General features: G+C 39.5%; 2 protein-coding genes across 4 annotated transcripts in view; both read right to left on the bottom strand.

Moving 5' to 3' along the window:
* The window catches only part of C1D (C1D nuclear receptor corepressor), a 377,915-nt gene that overhangs the window by 187,876 nt on the left and 163,801 nt on the right, over positions 1-26,238 (bottom strand). The gene's annotated exons all lie outside the window — the stretch shown is intronic.
* Positions 1-26,238, bottom strand: part of PPP3R1 (protein phosphatase 3 regulatory subunit B, alpha) — a 77,208-nt gene that overhangs the window by 50,116 nt on the left and 854 nt on the right. Inside the window, exon 1 of one of the 3 annotated variants that reach the window (XM_050754525.1) lies at positions 22,665-23,153. The exons of 1 other annotated variant lie outside the window; for it this stretch is intronic. In XM_050754525.1, coding sequence (XP_050610482.1) covers positions 22,665-22,667 — 3 coding nt within the window. In that variant the 5' untranslated portion in view covers positions 22,668-23,153. Of the gene's footprint in view, positions 1-22,015; positions 22,341-22,664; positions 23,154-26,238 lie in introns of those variants that run through there. One more of the 3 variants, XM_050754522.1, reaches the window with a different exon arrangement.

Below are 26,238 nucleotides of genomic sequence, written 5' to 3'. Positions count from 1 at the left end.
CCAAGGTTTACTTTTATGGCCCAGGACATAACTTTCCTTGCTGTATGTTCTCTGGTCACTTGAAAAGATGAAGCATTCTATAAATTAGATAGTACTGGATGATTACCTTGTTAAGTATCTTTCTATATCCCCCTTGCTGATTTTCTTGCTTGGTTATTCCATCATTTGCTGAGAAATAGGTGTTGACGTCTCCAACTATAATTCTGGACTTGTCTATTTCTCTTTTCAGTTCCATCAGTCTTTCTTCATGTATTTTGCAGTTCTACTGTTAACACATTTAAAACTGCTATGTCTTCTTAGTGGATTAACCCTTTTATCATTATACAATGCCTAGTCACTTTCTCTGGTAATTGCTTTGTTATGAGGTCTACTTTATCTAATATTAAATATAACCATACCTGCTTTCTTTGGATTAATGTTTGCATGATAAATCTTTCTCCTTCCTTTCACTTTTAACATGCCTATACTGTTATATTTAAAGTACATTTCTTACAGAAATCTTATGATTGGGTAATATCTTTAATTCATTCTGCCAATATGTTTAATGGGGGGGGTGTGTATACATACATATATTTGGAAACAGGCTCTCACTCTGGAGTGTAGTGGCACAATCTTGGCTCACTGCATCCTCCACCTCCCAGGTTTAAGCAATGCCCCCACCTCAGTCTCCTTTGTAGCTTGGACCACAAGCACTTGCCACCATGCCCAGCTAATTTTTTGTATTTTTGGTTGAGACAGGTTTCACCATATTGCCCAGACTGGTCTCAAACTCCTGAGCTCAGGCAATCCACAAGCCTCAACCTTCCCAAGTGCTGGGATTACAGTTGTAAGTCACCATGCCCAGCCTTCATTTCTGTTTTCTTTATCCTGTCTCCTGGTGGGTTAAACTTTTTTTAAATTCCATTTTGATTTATCTATAATGCTTCTGCATGTATCTCTAGAGCTTTCTTAGTGGTTGCTCTATGTACATTATACAGATAACTTTTCACTATCTTATTAGTTCATCATTCTACCCTTCCCCTGCTCACAGCTATCTTAAATATTTCCTCTACATACCTTTAGTTGTAATTTTTGCTTCAACACTCAAACATAATTTAAAAACCCAAAAGGAGAATGTCTATTGTATCTACCCATACTTTCACACTTTGAATTGTTCCTTCCTCTTTCCTGATGTTCCAAGATTCTATCATACCCCTTCTGTTTTCAGAATGTCTTTTGTTATCTTTCTAGGGTAAGTCTGCTGGTGTGACATATTCTCTTAGTTTTCCTTCATATGAGAATGTCTTGATTTCCCTTTCATTCCAGAAGGATGTCTTCTCTAGATACAGGTTTCTGAGTTGACAGTCCTTTTCTTTCAGCACTTGAAAAATGTGAAATTTCCTTCTGGCCTCTATGGTTTCTGATGAGAAAACTGCTATCATTTGAACTGTTTTCCCCATCTACATGAAGTGTAATTTCTCTCGTGCTCATTTAAAGACTTCTCTTGTTTTTATAAGTTTGACTTTGAGATGTCTTGGTCTGGATGTCGACAGGGTTTGTCCTGCTGAACATTCACTTGGCTTTTTAAAACTTACGGTCTTTTGCCAAATTCGCAATATTTTCAGCCATTATTTCCTTAAGTACTTCTTCAATCCTGCCCTCTCTCTTCCTCTCCTTCTGTGACTCCAACGACACAAGTGTTACATCTTTTTATAGTCTCATGGTTCCCTGAGGTTCTGTACGTTTTGTTTTTTTTTTTTTTTTCAGTCTGTTTTCTGTTGTTCAGATTGGGTAACTACTTCTGCCTGCTAGTTCACTGACCTTTCCTCAGTCTGTTTGCTATTAAGCCTACTCACTGGGCTATTGTATTGGTTATTGTATTTTTCAGTTCTAAAATTACTATTTGGTTTTTCTATGTCTTCTATTTTTTAGCTGAAGTTTTCTTTTTTTTCCCATTTCATGTACATCAGTTTTTTCTTTGAGTGACACAGGCTTGTTTATTTTTGAGAAAATGTGTGCCAAATACTCAAGTGTGAATAATAGATTTTATTAGTTGTTCTCACTAGTAGTTTTGGTATTCTACGAAATAAAGCAGCTAGTTCAGCTTATAAATCACACAAGTGCTTGTTTTTCCTCAAAACTACGATTACGATTTTATATGTACAAGTAGTGCTTTACACTTTTATTTTATCATAGAGAATATTTAAAATATGTGTAGTTACTGGTTGAGATTTAACAAAATAGTGCTTTATCAGTGATATTCTTAAGCAAAAGTGGTGTTTTTTAAAACTGCAAGTATACAGTAATAAAGAATACAACTTCTAGTAAAGTAGGGTGCTCCTGTTTCGATTCATGCTAAGGTGCCATCAAGTTTTACTAATGATTGCTTTTGCACCATCAGTACAAATAGAAACACAGTAAAAACAAGTCATGTTTTAGTGTTATTATGAAAACAATTTTGACCTCATGTGCTCCCTAGAAAGTGTCTTGGGGATCCCCAAGTATCCATGAACCACTCTGAAAACTGCCAATCTAACCTTAAGATTTTATTTAGGCCGGGCGCCATGGCTCATGCCTGTAATCCCAGCACTTTGGGAAGCCAAGGCAGGTGGATCACCTGAGGTCAGGAGTTCAAGACCAGCCTGGACAACATAGCAATACCCCATAACTACTAAAAATAATAATAATACAAAAATTAGCCGGGCGTGACGGCAAGCATCTGTAATCCCAGCCACTCAGGAGGCTGAGGCAGGAGAATCACTTGAACCTGGGAGGTGGAGGTTGCAGTGAGCCAAGATCACATCACTGCACTCCAGCCTGGGCAACAGAGTGAGACTCTGTCTCCAAAAAAAAAAAAAAGTATTTAGATTTTGCCCTTACGGAGTACGAACATGTAAAGAATTGAAAGAGAAATTTATCAAAGAAAAAGAAAACCCATACAGCCACAGAACCAGTGGACTATGGATCTACTCTATTTGTCTTAATATTCTATTATAGTGGTTTTTTGTTTTTTTTTTGTTTTTTTGGTTTTTTTTTTTGAGACAGAGTCTTGCTCTGTCACCCAGGCTGGAGTGCAGTGGCGCGATCTCAGCTCACTGCAGTCTCCACCTCACAGGTTCAAGCAAATCTCCTGCCTCAGGCTCTCGAGTAGCTGGGATTACAGGCATGCACCACCATGCCCAGCTAATTTTTGTATTTTCAATAGAGACAGGGTTTTGCCATGTTGGCCAGGCTGGTCTCCAACATCTGATCTCAGGTGATCCACCCGCCTCAGCCTCCCAAAATACTGGGATTACAGGCTTGAGCCACCACGCCTGGTCTCTATTGTATTTCTATAATAATCTCTATTATCCTATAATACATATCACAAAGATATCCTGGCCAGGCTACTATCTACTATAATCTACTATAATACACAATCACAAATACTTTCTTATTTACTTCTTTCTTTCTTATTTCTTATTCGCACAAAAGCAGACCACATTATTCTGAGTCTCTCTCTTATAGAAAAATATTTTCTCAGTAACCACACAATTACTTTGGCTATGGATGAAGCAAGATTCTATCTTAACTAATACCTAAATTAAATGCAAAGAGATGTTTCCACACATGGCATCAGTTTCTCATTAACTCACTACACTGCAAGCTCCATGACAGCAAAGAACTTGTGTATTTTATTTACTCTTCAGTTCATGATACAGAGAAAATAATAAATAGTTTTGAATTATCATTAAATATGTTTTTATAAGTACTTATTAAGTAAATCCCTTTTATTTCTTTGGGAAAATATATTGACTCCAAAACAACCGGAATTTTAGTTTTATAGTCCACTTGCAAGTGGATCTTCCTCTGCATGCCAACCACAATTTTTCTATTTCTAGGAATGAGACCTCCAACATTTAGGCAAATTCTCAAAAGACTGAGTATTATGTCCAAAAAGGTAAAAATAATATTTTACAAATTGCTTAGTACACTGTAAGCAATCAATTAATAAATCTAAATATTCAAAATCAACACCTAAAATCTGATAGCTCTTTTCTTCTGGTTTTCTTCTAAACATGGAATTTCTTTTCTACTATTCTTTAAGTTCTAAAATCCTTCAGATACCTCAGATAAACTAATTTACATTTCAATGACTTTTTTCAAACTGAACACAGAATAAATGTTGCTTTCTCAAGTTTCAAAAGATATTTTTTTTAGGTAGAAACTAATGGATCTAGAAAGTAATCCTTAAAAGTTAACTCTGTGACTACAAATAGGGATGGAAAAAAGAAAGATAAAATTTACTGAATACAAAAAAACAGAAAAATAACATTTACATGCTGAGCACTCTATTAAAGACTTTACATACATTATCTCATTTATCCTCCCAAACAATCCCCTGGGTAGAGGTTATCAAGAAGCTTAAAGCTGGGCGCAGTGGCTCACGCCTGTAATCCCAGCATTTTGGGAGGCCAAGGCGGGCGAATCACGGGGTCAAGAGATCAAGACCATCCTGGCTAACACGGTGAAACCCGTCTCTACTAAAAATACAAAAAAATTAGCTGGGTGTGGTGGCGGGCGCCTGTAGTCCCAGCCGCTACTTAGGGAGGCTGAGGCAGAAGAATGGCATGAACCTGGGAGGCAGAGCTTGCAGTGTGCCGAGATTGCACCACTGCACTCCAGCCTCGAGGAGAGAGCAAGACAAGTTGCGCAAAAAAAAAAAAAAAAGCTTAAGCAGCTTGCACAAGGTCACGCAGCTGGTAGTGGTAGAGACCAAATTTGAATTCAAGCTAATATAAATCCCATAACATTCTTACCAACATATAAAGCCACAGCCTTTCTGGATTATACAAGAGGAGCAAGAAGTTATTGCAGCCATTTTCTTCTCATCTTAGAACACTTAAATGCAAGTGGTTTGTTAAACTGCCAACTCACACTGGCATAGCAATTTTAAATGTCTTCCATATATCTAAAACAGTAGTCACAATCGCAGAAACATGACAGTGAGAGGGTGTCAGATAGGTGAAGACAGCTGAAGAGTAAATGGATGAAAAATGTGAAATACTATTACATGGAAACTTTCCAACAACTTCTTGCAGGTAGCAACAATAATTTGGTACTACTTTCTAATTTAAAAACACATATAATAACCTCCTCAAAAACCAGAAAATTATATCTGTATGGCATTTTCAATAATTATAACTGAGAAAGTAATATCAAAACAAGAAATAAAGTCCTGGCAATGGGACAGTTCGGATAATGGTAAGATACCATATTGACTACGGCCACAGGAAATAGCTGAAGTAGAGAGAAAACTAAAGATTAGTAAAATGGAGGTGGTCAACAAACACTAAAGCTAGAATGTCCATAAAGATGTAAAGTGATGGTGGAACACAGATGGAAATGTGAGACAGGTACTTAAATTCTGAATGAAAAATTGAGTAACGAGAAAGATTTGAGTTAGCAATGAGAACAGATAAATGGCTTAGCAGGAAAATGAAGAAAAATCTATTACGGGTCAGCAAGTTTTGGCCCTAGGTCAATAAGCCTACCACCTGTTTTGTTTTTATTACAGCTCTATTGAGATATAATTTATATACTATACAAACCATCCATCTAAAGTATACAACTCAATAGTTTTAGTACATTCATACCATTATGCAACCATCACACCACAATCAAATTTAGAGCATATTTATTACCCCCAAAAGCCTGTATCTACTAGCAGTCATTCCCCAACTCCCCCGTGGGCCAGCCCTAAGTAACCACAAGGTCACGCAGCTGGTAGTGGTAGAGACCAAATTTGAACTCAAGCTAAGTTCAAGTCAGCCCTAAGTAATCACAAATTCTGACTCTACATATTTGCCTATTCTGGATATTAAATACAAATGAAATTATACAATGTATGATCTTTTATGACTGACTACTTAGTGGAGTATTTTCAACGTTAATTTAATGTGTTGTAACAAGTATCAACACACTTCTTTATACTGGTGAACATTTCGTTCGTACGGACATACCATATTTATTCATCAGTTAACAGACATTTGGACTGTTTCCATTTTTGGCCATTATGAATAACGTTATTATGAACATTCATGTCCAACTTTTTCACTTCATTTCACATGTTTCATTTCTTTTAGGTATATACCTAGGAATGGAATTACTAGGTCATATGGTAACTCTATGTTTGACATTTTGAGGAATTATTTTCTAATGCAGTTATAAACATTTACATTCCCACCTGCAAGGTTTGAGGGTTCCAATTTCTCTACATCCTTGACAATACTTATCAGTCTTTTTTGATTATAACTATCCTAGTGGGTGTGAAGTGTTATCTTGTTGACATCTTGATTTGCAATTCTCTAATGACTAATGATGTTGAGCATCTTTTCATGCACTACTGACATCTGCATATCTTCTCTGGAGAAATATCTACTCAGAACCCTTGCCCATTTTTAAATTGAGTTATTTGTCTTTTTATTGCTGAGTTACAAGAATTATTTATATATCCTGAATAGAAGTTTCTTATCAGATATTATTTTGAGAAACTCCCCCTTTCTGAGCATTGTCTTATTTTCCTGTTCTTTGAAGCTTAGATTTGTTAATTTTGATGATATACAATTTATCTTTTTTTTCTTTCATTTCTTTCAATGAAAGAAAATGGTTTTGGTATCATATATTAAGAAACTATGTGTCACCTGCGTTTGTAAAGTTTTATTGGCATACTGCCATGCTCATTCATTTATGTACTGTCTATAGCTGCTTCACACTACAATGGCAGAATTGAAATGCTGCAACAGACTGTATGGCTCACAAGCCTAAAATATCTATTATCTGGTCCTTTGCAGAAAAAGTTTTCCAACTCATGATCTAAAACAATGCCAACAACTCCTAATTACCCCTAAGCTAAAATGAACAGCTATGCTCCACCTAAAAGAGCTTCAAGGGAGATGACAACCTTCAGAGAGGAAGCAGAATTTTGGTTACAGTAACTAGACAGATTATTTTGGTGAGGAGAATGACAACATGAGGGGATAGCTATGTACTGCTGAGGGAAGAGGTCAGTATAACATCAGAAGCCAGATATAGTTTTTACTATTTAAAATCCCATCAGTAATCTGGGACCCTTATTCAGAGTACCTAATAAAATGGCAATGAGGTTGTTTTTACTATCACATGGCCTAGACTCCGGTGATGGAAAGTAATCTAGGGGCAGGTTATAAAAACTTAAATGCCAGAGTAAGGAATGTGGCCTTTTTCTAGTATGCAAGAGCCATTAAGAATACAATGAGACCGAAGGAAAAACCTTCTATGAGACTTTTAAGAAATTTTTGCTCCTTAATTAATAAAGAAGCTTTCCCTGCTCTTCTTCGGCCAGATGCTGGTGTCTAAAATTGGGGCAGCCCTCTGCTGACATGCAGAGAAGCTTTAAAGTAAGCAGGGCTTATGTTCTTGATGAAACTGAACTGCTTTCTCAAGTTTCAAAAGATTTTTTTTAGGTAGAAACTAATGGATCTAGAAAGTAATCCTTAAAAGTTAACTCTGTGACTACAAACAGGGATGGAAAAAAGAAAGTTAACATTTACTGAATACAAAAAAAAAGAGAGAAATAACATTTACATGCTGAGCACTCTATTAGAGACTTTACATATATCATCTCATTTATCCTCGCAAACTGAACTGCTGAACCAACCCTGTAAATCTCTGGCTCTGAGCTTCTCATTCTGTGAAATAACAAACTGCTTATTATTTAAGTCACTTTTAGTTAGCTATTGTTACTTGTAGCCAAAAATACCCTGATACATTCTTGACTGTTAATCACTACATTTCTGAATAGTGGGCTGCACAGAAATTAGGATTATGAAACCTAGACCTGCCAAGAATACTACATACTGGTTTCCAGTAGTTCAACTGATTCTTAAAAAAAAATAAACAGCATTTTACAATTTATCAAACATCTTAATTACCTACACCAACACTCAGAAGAACTGTGAAGCGGGCAATCTTGAGGTTATTTTACAAATACAAGGGTTTTTTTTTAGAGTACTCCAAAACAGGCCTTCCAATTCCATAGCCCAGTCTTGCTCTACCAAATCATGTTACTTCTCATAATATCAAATTAAATTTACTGATAAGCGAAGTAATCAACAACAAAATTACAGTATTCTTTCAGCACTTGAACAATTACTTGACATTATACAATTCCATGAGTAATGTGACCAGAATGAATAATAAAATGCCAAAACAGCTGTTACATGTTAAGTTCAAACTGCACAAGCAGAGTAGCCAGAAGAAATCTAGCACTTTATAGCAGCTCTACTGAAGCACTCACTGTAATATTTCCCTCCACAGTTTCTGGGGCTGTATCTTTTTTTCGTTCATCTTTATACCTGAAACTATGTTTGATATATCCAGTAAGTGAACATTAAATGTTTGCTAAGTGAAGGATATAAAAGATGTAGACTTGTACTAACACTTTACTAGGTGTTCTAGAATCTCCAGAACAACAACAAAAAAACGCTACGATAAATCAGCTTAGGTAAACAAAGGTAAACACTGTTCATAAATTTTGAGTTTCCTTTATTTATGAAAATGTTTATTTACCCTTTACAAATGAAAGTAACACCCTGACATATAAGTGTCTACTCACATATGTAACAAGAATTTTGAAGCATAAAAGAAGCTCTCTTTTACAATCAATAGCATTTTCCCTTCTGGTAGCTCTCTCATTTGTGCCTAACACACTGGGGGTTTTCTAAACTTTTATTCACAGGACTTGCAAAGATCTCCCTAGTCCTAGACGATAAGTATAACTTAGCTCCACTGCACTTCTGCGTTAAGTGACAGATACCACAACAGCCATTAGATTTACAAAGATGAAAAAAATGCATCCACCGCCCTTGAGGAGCCAACAGCTTAGGAGGACAGGCAATTAAACATAATGAAATATGGAAGGTACCACTGAAAGTTACTTACAAATGGCCATTAACTGCCTGGGAGAGTTGGGAACATTTTCACAGAATGCCACTGTGGATCTTGACGTTTGCCAGACAAAGAAAGGGGAGAGCCGTTGCCGACAGAAGAAAGAGTACAAAGGCACCAATAAGTGAAAAAGGATTAGGCATCTGAGAAAGCAGCAGTTTGAACTAGTTACAGCATAAGGATGGCTAGAAGTAAGGGTCAGAGCCTGAGTGTCATGCAAAACAGTTTAGATTTTTAATTCTGGAAGATGTAGCCTTGACTTTCAAATCAAAGCACTGACATAAGATTTCCTCATCCAAAGAAAAACTCTCATGGCAATAGCTAAGGCAGAATGAAGTAAGAAACTACAGGCAAAAAGAAAAAAGTATTATGTGGGCTATCAAAATAGCCCACCTGAGAAATAAATGAAAGCACGACAATGTCAATGGCAACGGGGATGAAGAAGTAGCAGATTCAAGAGGCATTTGGGGGATCTAAATGAAAAGACATGTTTGCTATATAACATGGTATTTATGTTCCTCAAAAAAACCTCATGTTCTTAAATTTAGTCCGGAAGAGACACTTAAAACCTATGCAACTTTGTAACCACAGTACTAACAAAAACAATACAAATCCTAATAAAAATATTAACATAAAGATGTGCTGAATAAACATAATAAAAGACTTTTTAAAGGTACAAACGAAAGTAACAGAAAAAGGTATAACGATCATTTGAAGCAAAGTTATCAAAACAAGGAAAAAAATGCATAAAGATCTAGAAGAGTTGTGCAATAAACTGTTCCAACACAGATAAATAGCCAGTATCAGTCCGGAGGAAGGATGTGAACTAAATGGACAGTATACAGTTCCGTATTCTGTAGATTGCTGCTTTCAGCTGTGTTACTATATTTTGAATTCATCTACCACCACTTGGTGGCACAAAGCATTAATATGCTGCGAATATTATGTTTCCTTGTTTACTGAGAATAAGTCAATTTGTGTTACAGAAATAAACAATATATTAAGTGCAACTGAAAAATGCCTTAAGACTTAGTAGTGAAGAGATAAAAGTATGACTGTACAAGGTTTCCAGGGGAAAGTGCATGGATAGACACTGTCTCCATTAAGAAAAAAATAGAGAATAATGAAGCATCAATATGAAGATAAATGAATGCGGTTTTGGTTATATTTAGTTGAGTTTGAGGTGTCTTAGAAATATCCTTATTTAAATAGTATCCAGTAAGCAGAATTATGAACTGGAGAAGAGAACAATGTGGACTGAAAAATATGAATGAATCATCAGTACACAGGAAACAGATGAAACTCTGAGGGAAAAAAAAAGGAATTTGTGCATTCACTCAATAAATATTTACTGAATTTCTATAATGTGTAGGGTCTTATGCTGGCAGCGGCGGCATATAAAAGTTGTTAAATTAGCCTAAATTTGGCCTCAGGATGCCTCTGCACTTCAGTCCTTACATAACCACAGCCTGCCTCAGTAAACCAACTGAAAACCTAAGAGTACACAGATGGTCCCTAACTTAAAGTGGTCTGACTTACGATTTTCAACTTTACGATGGCACCCATACAATCATTCTGTTTTTCACTTTCAGTACAGTATTCAATAAATTACGTAAGTATTACAAAATAGGCTTTGTGTTATCTATTTTACCAACTGTAGGCTAATGTAAGTGTTCTAAGCACATTTAAGGTAGGTTAGACTAAGATGTACATTAGGTGTATTCAAGGCATTTTCAGCTTACAATGGGTTTATCGGGATGTAACCCCAACGTAAGTCAAGGAGCAGCTGTAATTTTACAACACAGCTGAGTCTCAGTCAATTACAGCAGCCAAGCTTCAGTCAATCGCAGGCAACCAATGACTCAAATAAGGTAAATGACCTGTAACCAATTAAGCGCTGTACCTCACTTCTGTCTTATACTTCACTTCTATTTTCTATCTTTAAATACTACTTGACCATGTTGCTGGTTTGGAGTTCTTAGATCTGTTCTGATTCTCAGAGTTATCCCATACACAGATTTTTCTTTCTCAAACTCTGCTAAATTGAACTTGTATAAAGATTGTTTCCTTTTAACAGATGAAAAACAAGACAGACAAGCTGCCCATTCTCACAGAGTTCACATTAAATCATGGGGAGACAGAAAGCGACCAAATACCTCAAAACTAATCAATTATGTGCTACAACTTAAACATTAAAGGTACTAAAAGAGTATAACATAGAACATGACCCGACCTGCTCTGGAGTGTGTGGCTCCCACTTAACTGAGGGACTTTTGAGGCATTCCTGTAGCATACACAAAGGTTCGGATGGTGGAATAAACATAGCAAACAATACTGGGTCAAATGACACCAGGCCAAGTGGCTAGAGCATAGAAAAGAAGTAGGAACATGGTGGAAGAGACAGATGTAAGCAGATGTAGAATTTATGGAGTCTTATAGGCTACGTTAAAGATTTTAGTCTTTATAATGCCAGAATTTTAAACTGGAAAGTAATACAAACATATATGAGAGAGTCTTGGACCAAACCTAGATCAAAAGCTGGTAACAGACTAAAAATGGTCAGAGAGGTAGAAATAGCAACTAGCAACAGTAGAAAAGGTCACAGAAGCCAAAAGAGGAGAATTTCAAGAGTTCCCAACAAGGTCCAACATTACAAAGCAGAAAAACGTTAAACCAAATGCATTTAATGAATTCCTATGGGATCTCCAGACACTCTACAGTGGTCCCTCAGTATCCACTGGGAACTGGTCCCACTTCCCCACCCCCACCCCTTAGAAACCAAACTCCACAGATGCTCAAGTTCCTGATATAAAATGGCATAGTATTTGAATGTAACCTATGCACATCCTCCTGTATACTTTAAATCACCTCTGGATTATTTGCAATATCTAATACAATGTAAATAGTATTTATACTAAATTTTTATTTGTATTATTTTTCATTATTTTTTTTTTCCAAATATTTTCAATCCATGGATCCAGAACTTATGGGTAGGGAAGGCCAACTGTATACTGTCACCACAATTTAAGGTGTTGTCATTCCCACTTTTGATACATATGTACTGCACTAAATAAGGTCTAGAGAGCTTATGATATTTGTTCAACGTCACATTGCTAATAAATGGCAGAGCCAGAATCTAAATTCAGATCTTCCCAACTCCAAATCTCATGCTGGTAATTAGAAGATTACTGACAATGTGGCTGGGCACAGTGGCTCATGCCTACAATCCCAGCACTTTGGGAGGCTGAGGCAGGCAGATTACGAGGTCAGGAGCTCGAGACTAGCCTGACCAACATGGTGAAACCCCGTCTCTACTAAAAATACAAAAATTAGCCAGGCATGATGGCACATGCCTGTAATCCCAGCTACTCAGGAGGCTGAAGCAGAAGAATCACATGAACACAGAAGTCAGAGGTTACAGTGAACCAAGATTGTGCCACTGCACTCCAGCCTGGCCCACAGAGTAAGACTCCATCTCCAAAAAAAAAAAAAAAAAAAAAAGATTACTACTAACGGAAGTAAGTTTCATTGACATGCAGGTGCAAAATCATTGTAGACAAGCAGTATCTAATGGAAATTTCTGCCACAATGGATATGTTCTTTATCTACACTGACACAGTAGCCACTAGCTAAATGTAGCTATTGTGTACTTGTAGATACTGTGAATGAAGAACTGAATTTATACTTTTACTTAACTTTAATTAACTTTAAAATTTAAACCACCAATATAACTAGGGTCTTCTGAATTAAACATCACTGAACTGTGGTGGACTGAAAAACAAGAAATGTGCCGGGCGCAGTGGCTCACGCCTGTAATCCCAGCAATTTGGGAGACTGAGGCAGGCAGATCATGAGGTCAGGAGTTTGAGACTAGCCTAACCAACATGGTGAAAACCCGTCTCTACTAAAAATACAAAAATTAGCCAGGTGTGATGGCACACGCCTGTAACCCCAGCTACTCAGAGGCTGAGGCAGAGGAATCGCTTGAACCTGGGAGGCTGAGGTTGCACTGAGCCAAGATTGTGCCACTGCCCTCCAGCCTAGACAACAGAGCGAGACTCCATCTCAAAAAAAAAAAAGCAAGAAAAAGAAAAACAAGAAATGTACGAACAGATGTTAACAGTCCAGAAGCAAGGTAAAAGCAGCGTGACTGCCAGAGAGCGAGACAGAGCTGAAGTATTCCTCTGTTTATAAGCTCACTCTTTACTTGAGAAAGAGTATGTTAGTAATTTATAATTCATGAAATTCTATTTGTTAGGGAACATAGGTACACCAGGAACAAATATGTAAGTACAGATTTCTCTTATTACCCATTATCATGTGTTTTTCCAGAGATTCCAATTTTTATTAAAGATTGCCTTACAAGATATACTAGACAATGCCAACCTATTGCATGCCTAAAATAGGGACTTGCTTATGACATTACACTATGGAGGATATGAAAGAAAAGCATCCCTGAACCTAGACAGATTAAAAATAAAGTACTAGTGGACAGTGCTAGTAAGGGCCAAGGGTAACATCCTTTCTGTAGGCTGCTATGCTTCATTCTATTGTAACTAGGTTTTAAAATGCATACCTAATTCTAACATAAAAATAAAAATGAATACTCTGTGTTTAAAGAGCTGGCCAACGCACCAGTGATTTTACTAACACCACAAAAACAAGTCAGTGTGACATCTCATCTACCGGAATGTTTTTTGGGGATACCAACAGGGCTACCAATGTGGCCCTCTTTTCATTACTTACAAGAAATGTTTAAAAAACAAAACTCTATGAGGAAGAAAAGTATAGGAATCTATGAATTGTTTAAATTATTAGTGCTAAACTTCAAAAGATTTCCTACAGAAATCTTCAAACATTTTAAATATTTCATAGTACAAGACTATAAAATCCAAAGACAAACCCAGGATCACATTTATCAAAATTTTATTCCTGAACCAGACCTATAAATTAGCCAGAATTATACCATCAACTCACAAACACTGAGGACATACGGGAGTCTATGGAGAAAATTCAGAAAGGGAAGAATACATGAGGGCTACTGGAGCAAAGGCTTATTTGGAAAGGTAAAAACGAGGAATAACTTTTAATCAGGCTTGAGTTAAAAAAGATGCTTTATCCATTACACTTCAGAGGTCATTTTCCCTTTTAAGAATTTGTTATCCATGTAATGTGTAATAAGATATCAGGTAGAAATAAGTACAAAAAAAGGTTCTAGTAAAATGTTATTTTCCCCAGAGTAATTTCTTAAGAACATGGTCATAGTTCAGACCCTCGTTAAAGTAACAACCTCTATCATTATAAAATTGCTACCTAATTAGAATTATCAATTGTTTCTGACTCATTGTTTACATTTCAAATACCATTAAAAACTTTGGAATAAAACTGACTGTAATGAGTAAACTATGGGTTTATTCATAGTTTATAATAAGTAGCATATCATTAAAGCTCTTTTACAATCAATCTTTTAAATAAGAACTAAATTATAATAAAATCCATATGTTGCCACAGGCGGAAAAAAAAAAAAAAAAAAAAAAACCCCACACAAAAAACTCTTCACATATATAAACAAGAAACTTAATATTGGGGGAGGAGTGGCCAGGGAAGACTTACTTTCCATTTTAAATCTTTCAATATTATTTGAATTTTTAAGTGACTGTATTAATATAGTGTCTTTAGACCTTTAGGAAAAAAATTAAAATACGGATCTAAAACTGCATGTTTCCCCTTCCTTTTATAAAAGCTGAACTCAAAAAATGATTCCTTTTAGACCTATGTAAATTGATCAGAAGAACAAATAAATCTGAGTTACTAAAGCAAAGACTGCCCAAGTATTAAGCTCTTTTTTGGTTAAAACCCCTGTTTTCTACATTTATTTCCTAGGTCACTGACCCACTGTTGCCTTCCCCTAAGTCCTAGCTACTATTTAGTTATATTTATTTACTCTTTGTTAACTGCCTAACAATCCCCCAAACTGGATAACACAATCCTCTTCCACAGCCCTCACCCCTCAAAACCACCCCAGTTCCCTCAGCCTCAATGTCAACCTCAGCAAATTAACTTGCCTCAAATTATCCCGAGATACTAAGACGATTTAGGCCACCTGGTATGAACTCCATTATTAAAACGTATCTGTTGCCATGGCCTATTTCTCTTCATTCTGATTTTTTCTCTCTCTTTTAATGTCTATCCTTTCCTTTTACCCTCTTCTTTCTAACTTTTCTAGAGCTCATTCCATTCATTACGCTCTTATAGCTCCCTCTCCTGGCTTTTCTAATTCTCAAGAATATCCACATCTTTCCCTTACCAAAAAAGAACTTACTCCAACTGTAAACCACTGAATTATCCTTTGTCTTTCATAAATGTCTCAAAAAAAAAAAAAAAAAAAAGGAACTGACACTCATTGCCTTCAATGTCCAATGAGCACCTATTTCCTTAGTCCACTTCACATACTCCTCCTTCAAAGAGTGCTTAACATCTACTATATACCAAGTATTTGGAATATAAGAATGAAAAGACAAAGACAAGGCTTCTGCATTCAGAGTTTACATTCCCCTGCAATCTTGTTTGTCACCTAGGACATGACTGAAGTTAGTCTTAAAAATTATCAATATTCCTCTAATGACCAAGTCCATCAGTATTTTCTTAATCTTCATCTTTACATCCAAACAGCTATAACCCTGACTCAAATATTTTACTTCCAGGCCAGGCCTGGTGGTTCACGCCTGTAATCCCAGCACTTTGGGAGGCTGAGGTGGTCAGATTGCTTCTTGAGCTCAGGAGTTTGAGACCAGCCTGGGCAACATGGCAAGACCCTGTCTCTACAAAAAATACAAAAATTAGCTGTCTGTGGTGGTGTGCACCTGTAGTCTCAGCTACCTGGGAGGCTGAGGTGGGAGGATGGCTTAAGCCTGGGAGGTGGAGGCTGCAATGAGCTGAGATCGCACCACTGCACTCCAGCCTGGGCAAAATAGCAAGATCCTGTCTCCAAAAAGAAAAAAAAAAATTATTCTGTTTATTTTCCAAGTACATTATCACATTTGTTAAATAATTACAGTATAATGTCTCAAGCCTATCTATCTATCTATCTAAAACCAAGCTCACCTTCTTCTAACACTACTTCTAACCAGCAACTCACTCCTACTTTCCCGGTTTTATTTGTAGTGTGCTATCTTTATATCTAATCACTAGGTTAGGTCATCCTTCATGACTGTTTCCTCATCATCAGTTTCTAACTCTTTTCAACTCTGTAGTTAAAATGCCTCCATTTTTATTTGCTTTCAAATCCTCATAACTTCATACTTGTAATACTACAAAGCAGTATTCCTTTGTGGAACTCACCTCATCTAGTTTCCACCCTTTCCAAGTCACCCAGCATCTTATTTCCAGATTAATCAATGGTTCCCCAGTGGGACCAAACTGAACTCACAGTTAAACCATTTACAACTTAACACATGATTTCCTTTCCAGTCTAAACTCTTATATAACCTACATAATAGTTTTCATCTTTTTCTCCTTCCCTTTCATGTTAAAAGGATGAGAAAAATTCCCCTTCTTGTCTAAGGAGAGTCATATACTCCCTTCTACCTCCTCGGAGACATTAAGTTGTCAATAATCCTGTCTTTTCTCTTTGAAAAGATGCAAAAGATAATCTCTCCCGTTTTACTGACTTTTTCTTTCTTTCTTTTTTTTTTTTTTTTTTTTTTTGAGACGGACTCTCGCTCTGTCGTCCAGGCTGGAGTGCACTAGCACGATCTCAGCTCACTGCAACCTCCGCCTCCCGGGTTCAAGTGGTTCTCCTGCCTCAGCCTCCTAAGTAGCTGGGATTACAGGCGTGCGCCACCAAACCCGGCTAATTTTTGTATTTTTAGTAGAGACGGAGTTTCACCATGTTGGTCAGGCTGGTCTCTAACTCCCAACCTCGTGATCCGCCCACCTCAGCCTCCCAAAGTGCTGGGATTACAGGAGTGAGTCGCCGTGGCCGGCTCTTTTTCTTTCAATCCCAAGATAAATCCTTCCTCAACACTAAATTCTCTAGCTTTCATCCTCTTTGCTACTCGAAGTTTTAAAGAGCAATCTAAATTCAATGTCTCACTACATCCTGGCTTCCCTTGCCACCATTACAACAAACTACTGTTGCCCAAGTCATCAAAACCCTCCTGTTATCTCCAAAAGACATCTTTATCTTTCTTGATCTCTGCAGTATTTATTCACTGCTGACTCCTTCCTCCTTAAAACTCCCTTCAATCTGGCATCATGCTGCTCATTTCCCAACTCTCTCATAGGCTATTCAATGACAAACTTCACAGGTTCCTCGTCCTCTACCTGCATTTTTACGTGTACCATCTTTAGAGTTTACTCTCTTCACTTCTCGTTTTATATTCTCTCTACACAGGATTTCATCCAGTTTCATGGCTTCAAGTACTACCTAATATAAATGCACAGACAATGCTCAAATCTTTATTGCAAGCCCCAGATGTCTCTTCTGAGCTCCACATACAGACAGCCAATTACCTGTTGTCCATAATCACCTAGATAACCCAAGATTAATATTCCCTCCCCACCCCCTGCCCCCCAAGACAGTCTTGCTCTCTCACCCAGGCTGCAGCGCAGTCACGCAATCTTGGCTCACCACAACCTCTCCCTCCCGAGCTCAAGCTATCCTCCCACCTCTGCCTCCTAGGTAGCTGGAACTACAGGCGTGTGCTACTTTGCCCGCCTAACTTTGTATTTTTGTCCAGATGGGCTTTCACCATGTTGCCCAGGCTGGTCTGGAACTCCTGAGCCCAAGATTCACCTGCCTCGGACTCCCAAAGTGCTTGGATTGTAGGGATGAGCCACTGTGCCTAGCCAACCCATGTTTCCTTTAAATTCAACATGTGCAAAAATAAAAATCCTCATCACTCCCCCAAAGCCTTCTCCTACATCTCCTAGGAAAATATGCATTTCTAACAAGCTCCCAGATGATACTGATGCTGCTAGTCCAGGATCCACTTCTTGAGAATCACTGTTCAAACACATGTGCCTCCTTCTACCTCCAGGCTATCAAGTTCTTTCTGCTATCTCCTAGGCCATGATATGTACGTAGCAGGCATTGTTAATATTTCACAGCACTCTATCCCATTGAACTTGGAATCTTGCAACATAGCATCCCAAGCACTAATTACCAAATAATAGAAGACTAGAGATGAAACAATAGTCATCCCAGCAAACTGGAAGTTTCTCGAGGACAGGAACAGTATTCCCCATGTATCCCTAAAACCTAACCTTAACCAAATAGATGCTCAATAAATATTTGCTAGGTGGATAGCATTATCCAAAACCAGAAACTAAAGCAGAATTCACCACCTCTTTTCTTCCCCATAATCCAATAGTTACCAAGTTCTTTCTTCTACCACCTAAATGTATCTCCTGCAGGGTCCCTACTATTCCCATCTGCATTGTTACTGTATTCTCCCCATCTGCATTGTTACTGTATTCTTTCACGTTCTTCTGTCTCACATAAATTACTGCAATTATTTCTTAATCCCCATGTCTAGATTCATCTATCCTATTATCCACAGGGCCATCAGAATGGTCTCTTTAAAAAAGTAAATGAGACAATGTCATTCTCCTGCTTGAAAACAACTTCCCATTGCTTTCAGGAAAGAAAAGGTTAACTCCTTCATGATATGCAAATCCCTCTATGATCTAGTGTCAAACCACCAGACACTACCCCCTTCCTCTCCAGCCACGCTAAACTAATACTTTAGTTCTCTGGATAGCTTGTATAGCTCATGCTTCCATGACTTCTAACAGAAGCTCTCTATGTGATGTGCCCTTCCTCACTGGCTAAATACTCAAAGACTCAGTTCAGACACCTTCTCTTCCAGGAAGCTTTAAGTGACATTCATCCCCAGTATGGATTAAGCCTCTTCCCATGTACTCTTACAGCATCCCATGTTTAGTTTAATAGCACACAGCACACTGCATAATCACTGTCTTATTTACCCTACTTGATTAATTTCCTTGGAGATAACAATCATGTCTTATGTACATATAGTTAGTGCTAGGTATATTAAGAGACATTTGACTAAACTTTAAATAAACACATTCCTTCCTATTCTCTAAACAGTGGTTCTCAAAGTTCAGCCCACACCACAATCATCTGGAAGACCTATAAAACTTAAGACTGTTGGCTCATCTCCAGAATTTTGGATTCAGTTGTTCCAGGGTGGGGCCTGACAAGTTTCCAAATGATGCTGCTGTTGTTGGTTTGGAAACCATTTTTTAAGAATCAATGCTCCAAATGTACATTGTCTCTTCCTACCTTTAGGATTCAAAGTGCCTTCTTCTAGATGCCTGCAACTCTGCCTACTGCAACCCTAATCTTTTTAGACCCAGCTAGCTCAATTGTCACCTCCTTCATAAAACTTGTCCTAATCCCAGGTGAAAATGATCTTGCTCCTTCCTAAATTTCTATTATGCTTTGTGTGTACTATTCATATGACACTCATCATACGCTAACTTACTTCACAGTTACTGGCATTGTCTTACATTCTCTACTTAAATGAAGGTAGGAAACCTGCCTTAATCATTGCAATATCCTCCACAACAGAGAGCACAATAACCAGTAAACAGCAGACAAAATCTGCAAGTATTTGTTGATAGAAACGAATCCCTGTAGCTTGCCCCAGAGTCCGGGACCATGGTCTGACTTAATCCTCCTGGCCCAAGGTGACTTCCTTATACTGCCTTGCTACCTATAACAGTTGCCTGATCCTTCCATACTTGTCTGTCCCTCTCATTGCTGACTGACCCTTAGTCAGTTTCTTTACCTTATACCTTGAGCCATTTTAATTTTCTCATTCACTATGGGACAAAATGAGTGGACAAATTTTCTCAGGACAGATGTGAATTTTAATTCCGCTGGTCATAAGACAGGTTTTTTCCTAAAAAGTGGCCTTTGCCACAGAATCTGAACTAGAATATGTTGTGTAAAACTCTACATACAGTTATAGACGGCAATAAATTTAAGTTCTAGGTGCAGATCATGGAGATGAAAAAAACTTTAAAAGCACAAAGACATGAAAAGGTCTTTATAAAATTTAAAGCTCTCTTAAGAAACAAAACGTAAAACAACTACCTTTATATTACGTTCATATAAGTATCTAGAACAAAATCCGTATTATCTGTTTCAACAAAAACGGATATAAAACACCTGGTTCAGCAGAAATTCCTAGGTCAGTATTTACAGAATTTTTTTTTTAACATATAACCTTCATTCTCCCTGGACGCTTAACAATTTAAAACTCAAGGGTGAAGGGAGGGAAAGACTTTAACTTTCAGAAAACAAAAGAAATAAACTGCTTTTAAGGCACCAACTAAATACCTGTCAGAAAAGATCCTTGAGAGTTCAATTAAATCTTATAAGCCTTTTTACTTTCTTCATACTTGAATTAACTAGTGATATTTCATAAATACTGTAAATGGTGTTGACAAAATGTAAATAATAGTAAGAGTTCTAACAGAGATTTTTCCAAAGGGTGTGAAAGTTTTCAGAATTGCATGTTCAATTAACCAGAAAAATTAACCAGATCATTCCAAAGCCTGATTTACTTGGGTTAATCTACATCCCATATGGCAAAGTTGAGTTACGAGTATGGTCTTGATACTTTCAAACCAGTACTGTATTCAACAGACCAAAATAACCCTAAAGTTGGAAAGCCACTGCCAACATTACGTAGGTTCTGAAATGGTATTGGGAGGACGAAAGAGGGGAAAAAAAAAAAAAGAAAAAACCAACAGTTGAATTAGGAAATAAACACTGAAAAGGGAGCTGTTAAGAAAAGGAACATATTGACCTGGCAGGAAACAATATCGTTTGATACATCGTAAAATATTTTAAAAGACAAGAAAACAGAGTAACAGGAAAATAAGAAATTTAAGAGCTAAAGGAGAATTTCCCAAATTCAGTCTGTTGTTCAAAAAACAGAGGAAGGGGTGCACTGCAAGAGAGTTACTATTTGGAAACCATATCACTTCGCTACATAATACATAAACAACAAAAGGCTAGATCATTGTTCCTCAAATGTGTTGTTTATAAACCTAAGTAAAAACATTCCCTGCAATGAACAAAGATCTTCAAGATTCTGACCTTCAAGTAAAGTATGTGCATAAGAAAATTCTATTAAAGCACTGAAATGTAATTTTTCACTTCAAAAGACTATGCCAACAAAAAGATTATACGATGAATGGCTATGATCTTCCTAAAGTGTTTTGTGACTTTCAGGTGCCAAAGTTGCCTCTCAGAGCTGCCTCGAAAGTTGGCAGGGGAAAACTTTCTCTACACATCAAAATCGGCAATCATTTAAGTCTGCTTCAATCTGGGTTTTAAGTGCACCAGTGAGCACTTACTCATTTGCCCTATATTTTAAATAAAAGCTGACTTACCTGAACATTCTACTTTCACTTTCTTCCCTATCACCACCAAATCGATTTTAAGTTGTAAGCAACAGCATTTCTCCCTTCAGTAATTCACCACATATACTGAAGCACTTAAATTCTACATACAGGGTGGGATACCACACAGTGAAGAGATGCAAGAAATTACCCACCGTCAACCAGTTTAAGTCTTCTGACAACTGTTCAAAGACTTTTAGAGAAAGCCTAACAACTGAATCACATGATGGAGTATCTGATATACACGGAATAGCACTCTGAACTTTCCCTACTGTGTATACAACTCTTGATTACAAAGAGGAAGCTATCGACAAGGGCTTCCCCGAGCGAGAGAACCGGTAAGGTAACAGGCTAAAAGGGCGTCGTTGATTTCTTGGCTTCAGCGACAGAGACGGGAGACACACCCCTAGCGTCGGTCTGAAACACTACAGCAGCGAATTCTACCTAGGGATTAATGTGAGGGTAAGGAAAGACAAATTTAAATCGCCATGATTCAAAAACAACCACTCCGAGAGAGACACACGAAGGTAGCAAAGAAAATGAAAAAACCCTTGGTAGTAAGGAAAGCACGAAAAAGTAAGCGTCCCCATTTCTCTCAGACCAAGTTCGCGTATGTTTTCGTGAACACCTTGGATCTTTCCGGTTCGCCAGGGCAGCGAGGAAAGCAGCAACGAAAGGAAACCCCGCAAGGCTGCGCACGGCAGCTAAACCGACGCTCGCAGGAGAGGAGAAGTGAGTGGCAGGGTTCCCTGCCAAGACTCTCTGCTGGGAAATAGGGAGTGAGTGGGAGAAGCAGCAGCTCTGGAGAGAAAGTGGGTCTTATGTAAAGCGCCATTTGCCACATATTGTTATTCTCATAGGATTTCAGAATATCCTCGAACTTGAAAAACAGAGTGAGCGTGGAGGGGGGGCTCCACGTGGAGGAGGGTCGCGAGAAGGGGAGCGCGCCGGGATGATGGCCGGGGGTGCCGGCGGGGGTCGATGCCCGGCGAGAACGGCGCCGCGGGGGTGGGGCGACGGCGGGGCGGCGGCCGGGCGGTGGAGGGGCGCCCCGCAGAGGCCGGGGGCGGGCGCGGGGGACCCGCCGCCGTCCTGTCAACAGCCGCCCCGCCGCCCTCGCGGGCTAGCCCGCAACCGCCGCGGGACCCGCCGGGCCTGGGTCTCTGGAATTTTCCACCGGGGACAGCCGACCAGGGGCGTAGGGGCTCGCCCCCGCACCCGACCCGGACGGCGGCAGTAGGGGGAGGGATGGTGCATCGAGGAAGCCAAGGTCTCACCATTTTGCTCGGCGGGTCGGCGGCTCGCTGGCTCGCTGGCTCGCTGGCTTGGAGAAGTGTCGCGCTCAGGCGGGCTCGCAGGAAGCGGCGGCGGCGGCCCAGCTGCGGCCCTCGGGTCGCCGGCGGGGAGGGGGCGCGTGTGGGGGAGGGGAGGCGGCGCCGCGGGGCCCGCGCCGGCCGGGTGATTGGGCACGCGACGGAGCGGGCAGGGCAGAGGTAAATAAATTAAGGTCGAGATTGAGAGCCGGAGAGCGCTGGAGGAGCAGCGGCGAGAGGCAGAGAGGAAGAAAGGAGGGGGAGAAGGGGCGAAGAGGGCCAGGAGACTCGGGGGCTGCAGCCTCGCGCTCGCGCCGGAGCCGTGACGGACTCACTGCAGTGGCTCGCGCTGACCCGCAACCTCGAGGCACGAAAAAGGGGGAGGGTGGAGAGGGAGGGGAGAGCGGAGCGCTGCAGCGCGCGGGGCGGAGGCGGGGGCGCGCGCGGGCCAGCGGCGGGGGCGGGGCTTCCGCGAGCGCCGCACATCCGGGAACCCGCGCGCCCCGCTCGGCGGCGGCTGCCGCGGCGCTCTGGCAAGCTCTGGTTGGGGAACGCTGCGCGCGCGGACCACGTTCGCCCCTCAGCCGGCCGTCCCATGCGTGCAGGGTGGGGGGGAAGACCAGGGGCGGGGGCGCGGACGTCGGTGACGTCGCGTGGCGGAGCCCTTCCTGTCATGTGGCTGGAGGCGGGCGGGGAAGAAGACAAGGCAGGGAGGGGAAGGAGGAAATGCGAGGGTTCCCGGGAGGGAGGAAGCGCTAGGGGTGCGCGAGTGCTAGCGAAAGGGGGACTTGGGCCCTGGATTGGAAGCCTTGCGGGAGAGGAGGAGCAGAGGAACAGTCTTGTGTCAGAACCACCCGGATGCCGCACCAAAAAAAAACCAGGAAAAATCCAAGTCCTGCGAGAGGCAGTCAAAGGTATCTGTGTATCCGTGTACCGACTTGGATCCACTACAGAATTGCACGGCCCCTCAGGACTGCTGTCACCCCGGTGCAGCACCCGCAGGCCCATCTGTAATATGATTTGGCAGAGTCAGGAACCAGGTTGCAAAGACAGGGAAGCGAGCCAAAGCTGGCCGCAGCTCGAGGCATGGGGAAAACCTGGACAAACGAGGAGAAGAGATACTTCCCACTCGCAGAAAGACTTTCCACCCAGCTCTGCATTCCCATAAACCGTCCAGACTCCCCTTTGGCGGAGTCCATCGGTCTTTGTTTAAAAAAAAAAAAAAAAAAAAAAAAAAAAAGATTGCCCGCTTATCCTTTTAGTAGAGCTGTATCCACTCTTGTGGCGATTATCTTCCCAGAAAATTCAGATTACAATAGGAAATTGCATCGAGAAAAACATAAGGAGGAAATTTATGTTTGAGAGAAGAAATAAAGCTGTCAGGGGAGGTGTGATGAGGATAACCAAGAAAACATTTTGCAACTATTTTAACCAGTTACTCCTTTTCAAGCCTTGATAATCGCGCACGCTCTTGTGTGTTTGAGAGTGTGTGTGTGTGTGTGTGAGAGAGAGAGAGGATGTTTTCTGAGTGATCGGAAACTCCTTATTGATAAACCCTTTGAGTCGTTTTATAAAAAGCCATTGTGTTTAAAAAAAAAAAAAAAGTCTTAATACCCCTTATGTGAGAACTTTATTCTTTTTCTGTGCTCATTATTTTTCCATATGATGAGCATGCATTTTTTCTAATAAACGCTCAGCGATGTGCCCTAGGAGTAAATGGTGCCCCTCTCTCTCCCCCGCCCCCACCCGCCCCTCCATGCCTCCCCTCCCCCCTTCAGAAGCTACTTTGCTTCTTTGTCAGGATGAAGAAGGAAAAGAACTTACACATAGCAAGCTATGTCACACAGTGAATGTATCAAGGAAAGGCCAAGAAGGGACACTTTCTTCCACTTTCTTCAACATATTTGATTTAAATATGTTGCTATTTGGTACCAATATATTACAGAACAAGAAAAAGTCCCTAAGCTATATGTGTAACGTTTTCTAGGTATACTATTTAAAATTAGTTTTTTTATCATAAAAAGTGCTTTTTAAGAAAAAGTACTATATGCAAAATTCTTCCTCTCTCAACTGCATTTGTTTGTGTCCCTTGGACATTTTCAGTGAAAATCAAATTATTTTAACTAAGGGGTATGTATTAAGAAGGAATTCGAGCTATTTGGAATACAGTGGATTTAAAACAACCCATAATTTCGTTGTGTTGGAGGCAATTTATACTAGTCCGAATCCAGTAAGATAAGTAAATCCAAAAGGCACCTTTAATAGATTTTTCCTCAAAACGCTGGGGGGAAAAAGTATAATAAGCAGTCATTCTCCTTTTTGTGTCTTTCCATTAAATTTTGGTGTAAAGCTTGGTATAAGTGGGAATAGGTACCAAATAGTCCTGCAGAAGCATACTTATTTTTAAATATGTATGTATCAAATAGCCCTGCTAAAAGCATACATGTTTTTAAATAACTAGATAAATGTATAGGTAATGGACATATCTTTGTGGCTTATTTTTCCTAGAAAATTTAACAAGCTTTTAGATGATTATCAGAAAGAATTACATCCTATAAATTAAAGGGAGAAACACTTAAGACAGGGATGCCAGTTACAAGAATTAGTAACAGGTAGGCATGAGGTGATAAAGGATACCAATGGCAGAGGAAAGGAAAGGTGAATATGAACAACTTGAAGCAAAAATGGACTGGCTATGCAACATAGTAGATGTGTGGAATAGGGAGAAATAAAAGGTGACCAGTTTTCGTTTTGATGATAGGAAATAGTGTTACCATTAAGAGAAATGGAGAAGTCCAAAGTTTGGCTATTGAGTGAAAAGAGGTGAGTTTAGATTTAAAGATTCAAAGTTTTAGTTGCTGATGAGCTATGCCAGTGGAAGCACCCAAATAGAAGCTGAAAGTGCAGGTTAGAAAGGAATAGAGATATGGGAATCAACTGTAAAACAGATTAAAATGAAATCTTCAAAGTTTTCCTTATTAGTGATAGGAGAAAGAAGAGACCCAGAGATAATAATAAAGCTGCTAGGTAGAAAAAAAATTAAAGGAAAAGAAAGTTTTAAGAAACAGGGTAGACCAGGTCAAGTGGATTACGCCTGTAATCCCAGCACTTTGGGAGGCCAACGTGAGTGGATCACCTGAGGTCAGGAGTTCGAGATCAGCCTGGCCAAACTGGTTAAACACTGTCTCTACTAAAAATACAAAAATTAGCTGGGTGTTTTAGCATGTACCTGTAATCGCAGTTACTTGGGAGGCTGAGGCAGGAGAATCGCTTGAACCTGGGAGATGGAGGTTGCAGTGAGCCAAGATCGCACCACCATTGCAGCCTGGGCAACAGAGCAAGACTGTCTCAAAAAAAAAAAAAAAAAGAGGGTAATATTTACAGTCATGTTTGACCATAGGCAGCCAGCCTCAGGCTTCTGTGCCTCCACAATTACCATTAGGAAGTTAGAAATGTCACAGGATATTATTTCCTCCGTAGACCTTTAAGATAATAGTGACATCCAGAAAGTTGCCTTATTCTTAAAGGACTGATCACT

The sequence above is a fragment of the Macaca thibetana genome, chromosome 13 (genome assembly GCF_024542745.1).
Source record: "Macaca thibetana thibetana isolate TM-01 chromosome 13, ASM2454274v1, whole genome shotgun sequence".
In the NCBI taxonomy this organism is placed as follows: domain Eukaryota; kingdom Metazoa; phylum Chordata; class Mammalia; order Primates; family Cercopithecidae; genus Macaca; species Macaca thibetana.
The sequence above is the reverse complement of the archived record's forward strand: the minus strand, read 5'-3'. Positions and strand labels throughout refer to the sequence as shown.